A 12,708-nucleotide genomic window follows, 5' to 3' on the forward strand; every position below is an offset into this window, starting at 1 on the left:
TTTATCATTATAAATACATTTTAATTTACAATATAATATTATGTGGGAGAAGAAAGACTCTTACTTGATATAAAACTCAAAATGTCTTCACGTGGCAGTTATTTCATCAACTAAATTAATTGTAACAGGAGGGGGAGCCAAATAAAGTTCAGATGCACAAGAAAAGTTTGAGTTTTGCTGAACACTAGTCATGTACAGTGCCACAAAATATGCATTTAAATATATATAAAATGACTATATCATTACTAAACCATTCCAAAGATGCTTTCTTATTTGAATATTCTTTATAAATACAATTCTGCAAAGAATGACTACCATTTGTAAAAGTAAATTTAAATATTATACAATAAAGTCATTCCCAAACTCATATCAAACTAAATGAATTTCTAATTTTCTGTTGATTTCTCATATATTTATGAATGTATAATTTATACTGGCATCTCATTCTGTGGGTCCCTTAAGTGTTCTGAAGTTGAAAATAAAATGGTTTAAGAAATAAACTACATTAGTAAGTAATTAAACAGAAGTAAAAAGTACAGTTACACCAGAACCAGAACATTTTCCATTTTTTAGAGCTGGAAAGTAACTTCTCTCACTAAGTCCTTGCCTCTTCTCATTCCCCACCTGACGAAAAGGCCAAGGAACTGCTTTTATTTCCTGAATATCAAAAGTCATTTTTACATAGTTTGAAACAAATCCTGTCCTTGGCAATATTTCCAGTTCTCCTACTATCTGATCCAAAGATTTATTCATTGTTCTAAAGTGAACATTATTGTAGTTGTTTAAAGAGTTTAAAATATGCATTGTTGGGTGTAAATTTAAATGTCAAGATTTTTCAAGTTTCAGAAAGAGGTTAAATGAACATCTGAGGGCAAAGGGGAAAGGACTCTTGCAGTGCCATCTCTTGAGTCCTGGTTTCATGTCTAATGCCTCTTCATCGTTTGCATTAATGTCAGCCAAAATGAATCACCTGGATTTGTCTGGTGCAGTGAATCTACAGATCCTGAATGAGGATTATTTGAGGAGGAAGCTAAAAACTATGAAGTCAGGGAAGGGCAGTATGCTGTGCAGGAAAAAAATAAGGAATACTTAGCCAGCTGGTACTCATCTGATTAAACTGCTGGATTTTTCTAAAATGGTAAGTGTGTAGTAGAAACCAAAAGATGAGCCAGGAGGCAATCAGAGACACTTAGCAGCAATGGCAGATCTTACTGGAGTTAACACTATGGTCAGTGAGACACTTCAGGTGATGTGAAAGAAAGCCTTCTTTCCTCACATGTTAGAGGAGAGTTGTCAGAACAGGCTTATTTGCATCTTGACAATATACATAGCAGCACATGATATTGCCAGAGGCCACACATGGCATTTACATTTTGGATGTAGAGGTGATTATTACATTAGATGTCAGTTTTAGACTTAATCCAGTCCCGATAACGAGTCACTTTGGTATAAACTCCAGGCTTGTTTTCTTTCCCACAGTCCATTCCCCAGCTTACTATTCCGATAAGATACCAGATGTTTCCATCACGTGGTATAACCAGAGGTCCTCCAGAATCACCCTGGCAAGTCGGAAGAAAAAAAAAGATCAATGTGATAAATAAAGGGGTGTCAGAAATACAAGTTAATCAGAATCTGAATGTCTAATAAATAACATTTTAAGTTGAAATATGAAAGACAAGTTCTGTTTTACTCACCATTAATTTAATAGTTGAGGTTCTTATTATCTGTTACCTGATTATCTCTGTTTATCTCTATTAATGTCTCTTTCTGGAAGGTAGTGTGACTAAAGTTGAGGTTTCAGTTTTATCCTTGTATAGTTTTTAGTTTTGCTTGGTCTCAGCAGACAGCACAAGTTGAACCTAGGTCTAAGCATCAGTTTCTTACATAAACGTGACCTCAAGTGTCACTTCTGCCATGAAGCCTCTCCTAAATCTGTTAGGTAGGAATAATCTCATGCTTTGAATCTGAATCCCCACCTTGCTCCACCAGTTGATAGGAAAGTGTCTGAGGCACTGTATCACTGTGTAGCAATAGGTTTGAGAGGAGAAAGATAGGCAAAGGACATTCCAAATAAATGTGCATCGTTGATTACACACAGAGTTTTGCTCCCAAGTGAACTGGTTTGAGTGTAGGAATCAAGAAGGCTTCCCTGATGTATTTAACCCTTTCACAAATGATTTTTAATTTTATCTTTTAGCAATGAGTTTATTCATGTAAAAGAAATATTATGTGGAAACTCCTTCCAGATGTTTCTTTTAAAAAAGAGAGCTGATTCTGTTTGAAGTAGGCAGGGTTCTTAGAGTCTTGTGCCTTTAAACTCTCTTCCCATCACATAATTCTTAGTACGCTCTCATGCCCAGTGGACAGAGAGTAAGAACTCTGGTCTACCAAAAGCAATCCTGCTGGTGTACCAAAAGCAATCATCCTGATCTTCTTTCCCAAAGTCCTAAATCCTAATTTAGGTTCTTAGTATACAAGAGGTGAAGGAAGCAAGGGAGCATGAACCAACAGAATGAGAACATCTGCTCTCTTACGAAATAAACTCAGATACAAGTCTCTATTCAACAGATTCCTTTTTTTGTGGAGCTGAATCTATTTCAAACATAGAATCGCTAAACCGTTGGATTCAGTTTCAAATGCTATAGGCAGAAGGTTTAATTATTTATTTTCAGTCCTTGAAATAGCCATACTTTACAATGTGTTTTCTTTAAATGCTTAATGATTAAAATTAATGCTCTGTAAGATTGAGGGAAATGTAATTTATTTAATTAGTACATGATTTGTGAGATAACACTTTAAAATGAATATATAGATATTTCTCACTTAAGTAGTATAATTCTATGTGATGTACACTGTTTAAGTTCAAAGGTTCAAGCACTGGTGGGATGATGCTCTACTGGCTGTGGAGACATCTGCAGGTCCCAGGCCACAGCGCCTTGCAATTAGAGGGATAAGATACCTAACTACAGAGTCTGACTATGGCTTGAAGCAATGATTATATATCTCTCTTCTACAAGAAGTGCTTTTCTTTAATCAGAGCCCACCAGTTTGCAGCTGGTGATTATTCTTTACACATGGCTCTGGGCTTCCCTGGTGGCTCAAATGGTAAAGAATCCACCTGCAATGTGGGAGACCTGGGTTCAATGCCTGCATTGGGAAGATCCCCTGGAGGAGGGCACAGCAACCCACTCCAGTGTTCTAGCCTTGAGAATCCCCACAGACAGAAGAGCCTGGCGGGTTACAGTCCGCAGGGTTGCAAAGAGTTGGACACGACTGAGCGACTAAGCACAGCACTAGACAATAGGAAATGAGGACTATTTCTTATTGCTCTTTTGGTCCCTGTAACTTTTTAAAAAAATTTCTAATCATGCCTGTTTTTTAAAATTTTATTCAAGTTTTTTAAATTTCAATTTTATATAGGAGTATAGTTGATTAACAATGTTGTGTTAACTTCAGATGTACAAGAAAGTGATTCAGTTATGCATATACATGTATCTATGGTTTTTCAAATTCTTTTCCCATTTAGATTATTACAGAATATTGAGCAGAATCCCCTGTGCTATATGGTATGTCCTTGTTGGTTATCTGTTTTAATGTAACTCTGTATACTCTGCTATTCTCTCTCCTCCACAAATTTAATTTCATAGAGTCACATAAAGTGACATTAGTCTATGTTCAGTCAAGTCATCTCTAGTAACAGATTCATTTTGTAGATGTGAATATATTCTTACTTCACAGGCATCTAGTTTTCCTTTCAAGAATCCAGCACATATCATTCCTGATGATACAGCTCCACCATATACATGAATTTGATTACATATATCATTACTTATGATCTCTACTTCAACTTCTCTCAGAGTATTGGGAAAGGGACCTAAAGAGAAAAAAATAAACAGATGAAGAATTTCCATATTATTGCTTATGATAGTTAATTGTTTCTTGCCAATGATGAACCAGTGATAAAACATATTTCTAGAGGTAATATAACTCTGGACTCGATGACAGTGTTCAGATTCAAGTTTTATTTCTAGGGTATCTCCTATGTGTTAGGTACCATGCTTGGCACACTGACTCCTACTATTTTATTTAATCTTAGCTACCGTCATCAAAGATAGATGTGAATGTTCTTTTTTTCAGATGAGGAAACCAAAGCTCACCTGGTTTTGAGTCTTAGCTGTGATCACATAGTTACATGAAGGATAATGTTATTTAAACTCAGGGGATTCCTCACCACCTGGGATAATCTGTGACAGTTTACCTTACCTTATCTGAAAATCTGCCTCATCATTTGACAAACCACACAGCTATACAAGCATATCTCAGAGACATTGCAAGTTTGGTTCCAGACCACCACACTGAAGCTAATATCTCAATACAGCCAGTCATACAAATATTTTTTACTTTACAGTACATATGAAAAGTAATGTTTACACTATACTATAGTAAGTGTATAGTGTAAACACTGGAATGGGTGAATTTAACTCAGATGACCATTATATCTACTACTGTGGGCAGGAACCCCTAGGAAGAAATGGAGTAGCCATCATGGCCAACAAAAGAGTCTGAAATGCAGTACTTGGATGAAATCTCAAAAAGAACAGAATGATCTCTGTTAGTTTCCAAGGCAAACCATTCAATATCACGGTGATCCAAGCCTATGCCCCAACCAGTAATGCTGAAGAAGCTGAAGTTGAACAGTTCTATGAAGACCTACAAGACCTTTGAGAACTAACACCTCAAAAAGATGTCCTTTTCATTATAGGGGACTGGAATGCAAAAGTAGGAAGTTAAGACACACTTGGAGTAACAGGCAAATTTGGTCTTGGAATACGGAATGAAGCAGGGCAAAGGCTAATAGAGTTTTGCCAGGAGAATGCACTGGTCATAGCAAACACCCTCTTCCAACAAGACAAGAGAAGACTCTGCACATGGACATCACCAGATGGTCAACACTGAAATCAGATTGATTATATTCTTTGCAGCCAAAGATGGAGAAGCTCTATACAGTCAGCAAAAACAAGACCGGGAGCTGACTGTGGCTCAGATCGTGAACTCCTTATTGCCAAATTCAGACTTAAATTGAAGAAAGTAGGGAAAACCACTAGACCATTCAGGTATTACCTAAATCAAATCCCTTATGATTATACAGTGGAAGTGAGAAATAGATTTAAGGGATTAGATCTGATAAAGTGCCTGATGAACTATGGACTGAGGTTCATGACATTGTACAGGAGACAGGGATCAAGACCATCCCTATGGAAAAGAAATGCAAAAAAGGCAAAGTGGCTGTCTGGGGAGGCCTTACAAATAGCTGTGAAAAGAAGAGAAGCGAAAAGCAAAGGAGAAAAGGAAAGATATTCCCATTTGAATGCAGAGTTCCAAGGAATAGCAAGGAGAGATAAGAAAGCCTTCCTCAGCAATCAATGCAAAGAAATAGAGGAAAACAACAGAATGGGAAAGACTAGAGATCTCTTCAAGAAAATTAGAGATACCAAGGGAACATTTCATGCAAAGATGGGCTCGATAAAGGACAGAAATGGTATGGACCTAACAGAAGCAGAAGATATTAAGAAGAGGTGACAAGAATACACAGAAGAACTGTACAAAAAGATCTTCATGACCCAGATAATCACGATGGTGTGATCACTCACCTAGAGCCAGACATCCTGGAATGTCAAGTGAAGTGGGCCTTAGAAAGCATCACTATGAACAAAGCTAGTGGAGGTGATGGAATTCCAGTTGAGCTATTTCAAATCCTGAAAGATGATGCTGTGAAAGTGCTGCACTCAATATGCCAGCCAGCAAATCTGGAAAACTCAGCAGTGGCCACAGGACTGGAAAAGGTCAGTGTTCATTCCAATCCCAAAGAAAGGCAATGCCAAAGAATGCTCAAACTACCGCACAATTGCACTCATCTCACATGCTAGTAAAGTAATGCTCAAAATTCTCCAAGCCAGGCTTTAGCAATACATGAATGGTGAACTTCCAGATGTTCAAGCTGATTTCAGAAAAGGCAGAGGAACCACTGATCAAATGCCAACATCTGCTGGATCATGGAAAAAGCAAGAGAGTTCCAGAAAAACATCTATTTCTGCTTTATTGACTATGCCAAAGCCTTTGACTGTGTGGATCACAATAAACTGTGGAAAATTCTGAAAGAGATGGGCATACCAGACCACCTGACCTGCCTCTTGAGAAACCTATATGCAGGTCAGAAGCAACAGTTAGAACTGGACATGCAACAACAGACTGGTTCCAAATAGGAAAAGGAGTACGTCAAGGCTGTATATTGTCACCCTGCTTATTTAACTTATATGCAGAGTACATCATGAGAAATGCTGGGCTGGAAGAAGCACAAGCTGGAATCAAGATTGCCGGGAGAAATATCAATAACCTCAGATATGCAGATGACACCACCCTTATGGCAGAAAGTGAAGAGGAACTAAAAAGTCTCTTGATGAAAGTGAAAGAGGAGAGTGAAAAAGTTGGCTTAAAGCTCAGCATTCAGAAAATGAAGATCGTGGCATCTGGTCCCATCACTTCATGGCAAATAGATGGGCAAACAGTGGAAACAGTGTCTGACTTTATTTATTTGGGCTCCAAAATCACTGCAGATGGTGATTGCGGCCATGAAATTAAAAGATGGTTACTCCTGGGAAGGAAAGTTATGACCAACCTAGATAGCATATTGAAAAGCAGAGATATTACTTTGCCAACAAAGGTCCGTCTAGTCAAGGCTATGGTTTTTCCAGTGGTCATGTGTGGATGTGAGAGTTGGACTGTGAAGAAAGCTGAGTGCCGAAGAACTGATGCTTTTGAACTGTGATGTTGGAGAAGACTCTTGCGAGTCCCTTGTGGTGCAAGGAGATCCAGCCAGTCCATCCTAAAGGAGACCAGTCCTGGGTGTTCATTGGAAGGAATGATGCTGAGGCTGAATCTCCAATACTTTGGCCACCTCATATGAAGAGTTGACTCATTGAAAAAGACCCTGATGCTTGGAGGGATTGGGCACAGGAGGAGAAGGGGATGACAGAGGATGAGATGACTGGATGGCATCACCGATTCGATGCACATGAATTTGGGTGAACTCCGGGAGTTGGTGATGTAGAGGGAGGCCTGGCATGCTGCGATTCATGAAGTCGCAAAGAGTCAAACACGACTGAGCACCTGAACTGAACTGCACTGATAGTAAGTGTGCAATAGCATTATGTCTAAATATATATATGTGTGTATGTATATATATACATGTTAATTTAAAAATCTTATTGCTGGAAAATACTAACTGCTACTTGTAAAGTCTCAGATAAAAGCTATACCTTGAGCAAGGACACAAACAAGACTGTAATGCTATTATAAGAGTCTATATTGCTGCTCGTATTTTATTCTTGTCTGATTCTTTTGCGACCCTATGTACTAGAGCCCACCAGGTTTTTCTGTCCATTAGATTTTCTAGCAAGAATACAGGATTAGGTTGTCATTTCCTTCTCCATTGGATATTCCCAACCCAGGGTTGGAACTTGTGTCTCCTGCATTGGCAGGCAAATTCTTTAACACTGAGCCCCCAGGGAAGCCTATAAGAGTCAGAAATTCAAAAGCAGATTAAATTATATGTAATAAAGCCAACCAAGAGACATGGGACCTGGAAACTAAAATCAGGCTCTAAAGTTCTCTCTTTGTAGTTTATTATATATTATTAAGTGTAGAAAAATGTTATGTCTGTCAAATTTATAAAGTCTCAGGCTCAAAAACTCTTTCATAGACACATGGATACAAGTTCAGTTCAGTCACTCAGTTGTGTCCGACATGGATACAAAGGGCTCCTTTAATGTTTAGCATCAAGAACACCATTCAAATTGCTTGCCTAAGGTATTTCTGTTTACCTGTATTTGTGTACAGTACAGAAACCTTGTCATTATTACTGCTCACAAATTACATACTTTAAGAATCATCAACCATAACAATCTCTGTGTACAAAAGGCAACAAAAGAAAGAATAACATTATATGGAAAGTTGTGTTTAGTCACTAAGTTGTGTCTGACTCTTCTGACACCCCAGGCTACTAGGGTAGCCTACTAGGCTCCTCTGTCCATGGGGTTTCTCAGGCAAGAATATTGGAGTAGGTTACCATTTTTTTTTTAAAGGAAAGCTATAGCTACATAGATTCCAAAATACCCCATAAAGAAGATAATACATGCAGGCACTGTTTAATAGTAGTTTTAATAATTTACCATTAGTTTAGTCACTCAGTCATGTTCGACTCTTTGTGACCCCATGGACTGCAGCATGCCAGGCTTCCCTGTCCATCACCAAGGGTTTATATCTTGTTTCAGCCATATTTTTCATGTGACATCTTGATTTCATCTATTTTCTATATTTTGATTTTGTATCTTATATCTCTTCCAATGGGGGAGAAGATCCTCTGGAGGAGGGAATGGGAACCCACTCCAGTATTCTTGCCTGGAGAATCCCATGGACAGAGGAGCCTGGCAGGCTATGGTTCAGAGGGTCACAAAGAGTTGGACATGACTGAAGCGATTTAGCATGCACGCATGCATTCCAATGGAGGATGAGTTTTCTTTTTTCATTTGTACGTTTTTACTGAGATACTCACCATTTGCTTTTAGAGCTCCCCATCCAGTGACAAACACTTTGCTCTCAGGCAAGGCTTCAAAAGTAGCATCCGGGAGACAGACTCTGTGCACCTCATCCGAAAATATGACAGGGGCGGAGAGCTTCACCAGAGCGATGTCATCATCATGCTTATGGGAAGCATAGTCTTCATGAATGACAACCGACTGCACCTCTTGTCTCATTAGTGAGGGGCTTAGAGTTGTTCCAAAGCTAGCTGTCCAGCGTTTGGGGTTTTTGTACCTGATCACAGATTAAAAGGATTATGGTTGGTTTAGATCATTTCTGATCAGAAGTTGCCCAGGACTCTGAACGAGCATGGACATAACGGTGGGGAAGGGCAAATTGTTTAAAGTGGTAGTTGCTTGGGATCCTCCCACTTTCTTTATCTGTGGCTTCTCCCTGGGACTGCTTTGTTTCATTTTGCTAATAACCCTTCCCCATTCTAAAATAGCTTAAAATCACTCTCCTTGAGGGAAAGTTTGTATTTTTTTTAAAAGAAACTTTATTATCACCGTTTTGGTTGTAAAAGTAATTCAGATTAGTTGATGAGTATACAAGTAAATAAAAATTAGACCTATGTACCCACATGTACACACACATAAGTACTCATATCTGTGCACATAAATGTATGTATATCTATGGAGAGAGAAAAGAGAGAGGGAAGGAGAGAGAGATGGAGCCACTTTCATATTGTTTTCACATCCTTCCTTTTCAGTAAACATTTTATCCAGAATATTTTCCCATTTTATATGAATTTCAATAGGTTTATTGTACCTCTTTAGTATCCCCAAGTGTTCAGTATGTTAAGTCACCAAAAAGCATACAATAATAAAAGCACAGCACCAGATATTCATGTGGGAAAATTAGATGTAAGTTTGAGGGTTGGGATACTATTATCTGAGTTTTATTTTAAGAAATGTACAGTATATTTCAGGAAAACTGGTGTGTGTGTGTATGTGTTTAACTTTTGGTGATGTTAACTTGTTTTTAAAGTTGAGGTTGTTGGAGAATCTATATTCAGATGGAATTGAAAATATTCTAATTTTTTCCTATTCTGCAGTAATTATTACTTCTTCTAAGTCTGCTGGACAATTATGTATACCATTTTAAGGTCTAAGATGACCAATGAAAAGGGGATAATAATTACAGGATGTGAAGGTGAGATGAAATTGGTGATCTGTTATATATGGAGAGTTTGGTACAGGTGAGGACTTACGAATCAAAGCAATGAGCAGCAGTCAGAAGCCACACTTCACTAATCAAAGTGGCTCCACAGAAATGGATGCCATCAACTTGCAGGCTGGCTTGCCAAGGCCAATCAGCTTTCTTTGCAACATTACCATAAGCAATTCTTTCCATGGATGGGAACTCCCTCCCTAAACCGCAACCTGTCAGAGGGAATTAGACGGTTATTTCCAGAGTTATAAATGTGTGTGAGTATGCTTGGCACATTAAGATAGAAATGTAAACTTGCCTTACCTTAAAAATTAATCAAAACTGCATGACAGAATAATAATTATTCACACTGAAAAAAGGATTAACTTAAAAAAGTATTTGATACATCTTACAGCAATTTCATTTTAAATATTTTTTCATATTTTCTGAATCACATTTTTATAGGCAGAAATTTACCCGAGTGATTTTTTACAATTTTGAGTGTGAAATGTACAGTACTTATAGCAGAAAAATACCATTTTTACTCTTCTAAAATACTTCTCTAGTGTTACAAAAAATCATTACACTACAATAGCATAAATGTCAAAGTTCACATATTTAAAGTTAGTGGATGTCATTAAATTCTAAGCAAAATCTTCTGCTTTAACAAAATGTGTCAAATAAAAACAAGATAAAATTAAAAGGGATTGTTAAAAAAAAAGTCATCAGCAAAATTTTCTTTGCAGTAGAGCAAGTATGTCCATATAGACATTTCCAATTATTAGTAATTTTTCCCCTTGGGGAGAGTTAAATTATGTATCCATTAAAAGATGTTATATACTTCCAGGAAAAATTTTATATGGGAATAGTGATATTCCAAAAATGTTTTGGGTTATATTATTTGATTTATGTGGGCTTCCCAGGTGGCTCAGTGGTAAGGAATCTGCCTGCCAATGCAGCAGATGTGGGTTAGATCCCTGGGTCGGGAAGATACTCTGGAGGAGGAAATGGCAACCCACTTCAATATTGTTGCCTGGAAAATCCCATGGACAGAGGAGACTGGTGCTACAGTCCATGGGGTCATAAAGAGTCGGACACGACTGAGCACATGTGCAAGCATTTGATTTATGTACATCTCAATAATAATGTTGAACTTACAGCTGTTCAGGATGTGCTCTGCTTGTACATTATTCATAGCTGTGGAAAAAAAAAAACAAGATAATTGGTCAGCAGTGGAACAATTATAATTTAAATACTCTGTCTACACGACATGAATGTTTCTATTTTGGAGGAATTGAAGAGTCAATAAATTCTTAATTTAAATAAAATTCTACAAAAAGTAGAGGCCTAGACACAGATTAAACTCTTCTTCTGACTATATGTATCCTCTGGGAAAATCCTGTTCATAATTATAAAATCATCGGCGTGGGGAAGGATATTGTTTGCCATAATGGATGACTACATCTAATTAATTAATCCCACATCAATTTATTAAAATATAAGTTAAACAGAAGAGGGTGTAGGTAGATATCACTACACACCTATCAGGAAGGCTAAAATGAAAAATAGTGATAACACCAAATTTTGGCAAAGATGAAGAGAAATTGGGTAACTCATATAATAGGAAATGCAAAATGGTACAGCCACTCTTAGAAATAGTTTAGTAGTTCCTTTCAAAACTAAAAATGTTTTTATCAACTGCAGTTGTACTCTTAGACATTTATCCCAAAGAATTAAGACATTTTCATGAAAAAACTTGGACATGAATGTTTATAGCAGCTTCATTGTAGAAGCCAAAAACTTGAAACTACCCAAAAGCTCTTCAGCAGAGGAGTGGTTAAACAAACTGGAATGCTATGAAAGCTGCCTAGCAATAACAAGGAACAAACTATTGATACAATAAGATGGATGAACCTCAAGCAAAATATGTTGAACAAAAATTGTCAATCTCAAAAGGATACCAAGTATATAATTCTATTTATGTGAAATCTATAAAATAATGTAATCACAGAGATGAAAAATGGATTAGTGGTAGTTGGGCTAGGTATAGATAGAGGAAATAGGTGTGGCATTAAAGAAGTAACACTAGAGATCCTTGACATTGTACAGTTGAATATATTGATGCTGATGGTAGTTATACAATATGTGATAAAATTGCCTAGAGCTGTACATACAAATCCACACACACATTAGTTCATATATTATTGTGGAATCTGAATAAATTCTGTGCATTGTATCCATTTGAATTTCTTGGTTTTAATGTACTGCATTAAGGAAGGCTGGGGGAAGGGTGCAAGTGCATGAGATTTCTCTATTAATTTCTTTGCAACCTCATGTAAATCTATAATTATTTCAAAATAATAATTTAAAAGCCTATCAAACATGCTGGTAGAAAGTCTGAATTATCTTTCTTTTTTTTCTATAGAAAATAATATAAAAAATTTGATGTTTGAAGAGTGTACAGCAAAAAAAAAAAAAGAGATAAGGGAAAAATAGTAAGATATTACAGAGAAACATGAAGTAACTAACAAATAAAAAAAGGATGTTTTTAAACAGCCCAGCAAATAATGGACTGAAGCCCTAAAAAGACATTTTTCCAAAGAAGACATACAGATGGCCAATAAACACATGAAAAGATACTCAACATTGCTTATTATTAGAGAAATGGAAATAAAAACTACAATGAGGTATCATCTCCCACCAGTCAGAATGACCATCATCAAAAAATCTATAAACAGTTAATGCTGTAGAGTATGTGGGAAAAGGAAACTCTTGCACTGTTGGTGGTAATATAAATGAATATAGCCACTATGGAGAACAGTATGGACATTCCTTAAAAACAAACAAACAAACAAACAACAGATGGATGGATAAAGAAGTTGCAATGCACATATACAATGATTACTCAGCCAGGAATGAAGG

The 12,708-nt window shown here is 37.0% G+C and overlaps 1 protein-coding gene across 1 annotated transcript in view; it reads right to left on the reverse strand.

Moving 5' to 3' along the window:
- LOC133249610 (transmembrane protease serine 11G-like) overlaps window positions 1-12,708 on the reverse strand; it is a 40,044-nt gene continuing 27,336 nt past the window's right edge. Inside the window, exons 6-10 of the mRNA XM_061420331.1 lie at window positions 10,945-10,983; window positions 9,848-10,019; window positions 8,612-8,871; window positions 3,732-3,874; window positions 1-1,559 (exon numbers count right to left, since the gene is read on the reverse strand). Of these exons, the coding sequence (XP_061276315.1) occupies window positions 1,398-1,559; window positions 3,732-3,874; window positions 8,612-8,871; window positions 9,848-10,019; window positions 10,945-10,983 (776 nt within the window). The 3' untranslated portion in view covers window positions 1-1,397. The remainder of the gene's footprint in view (window positions 1,560-3,731; window positions 3,875-8,611; window positions 8,872-9,847; window positions 10,020-10,944; window positions 10,984-12,708) is intronic.

This window comes from Bos javanicus, chromosome 6 (assembly GCF_032452875.1).
Source record: "Bos javanicus breed banteng chromosome 6, ARS-OSU_banteng_1.0, whole genome shotgun sequence".
In the NCBI taxonomy this organism is placed as follows: domain Eukaryota; kingdom Metazoa; phylum Chordata; class Mammalia; order Artiodactyla; family Bovidae; genus Bos; species Bos javanicus.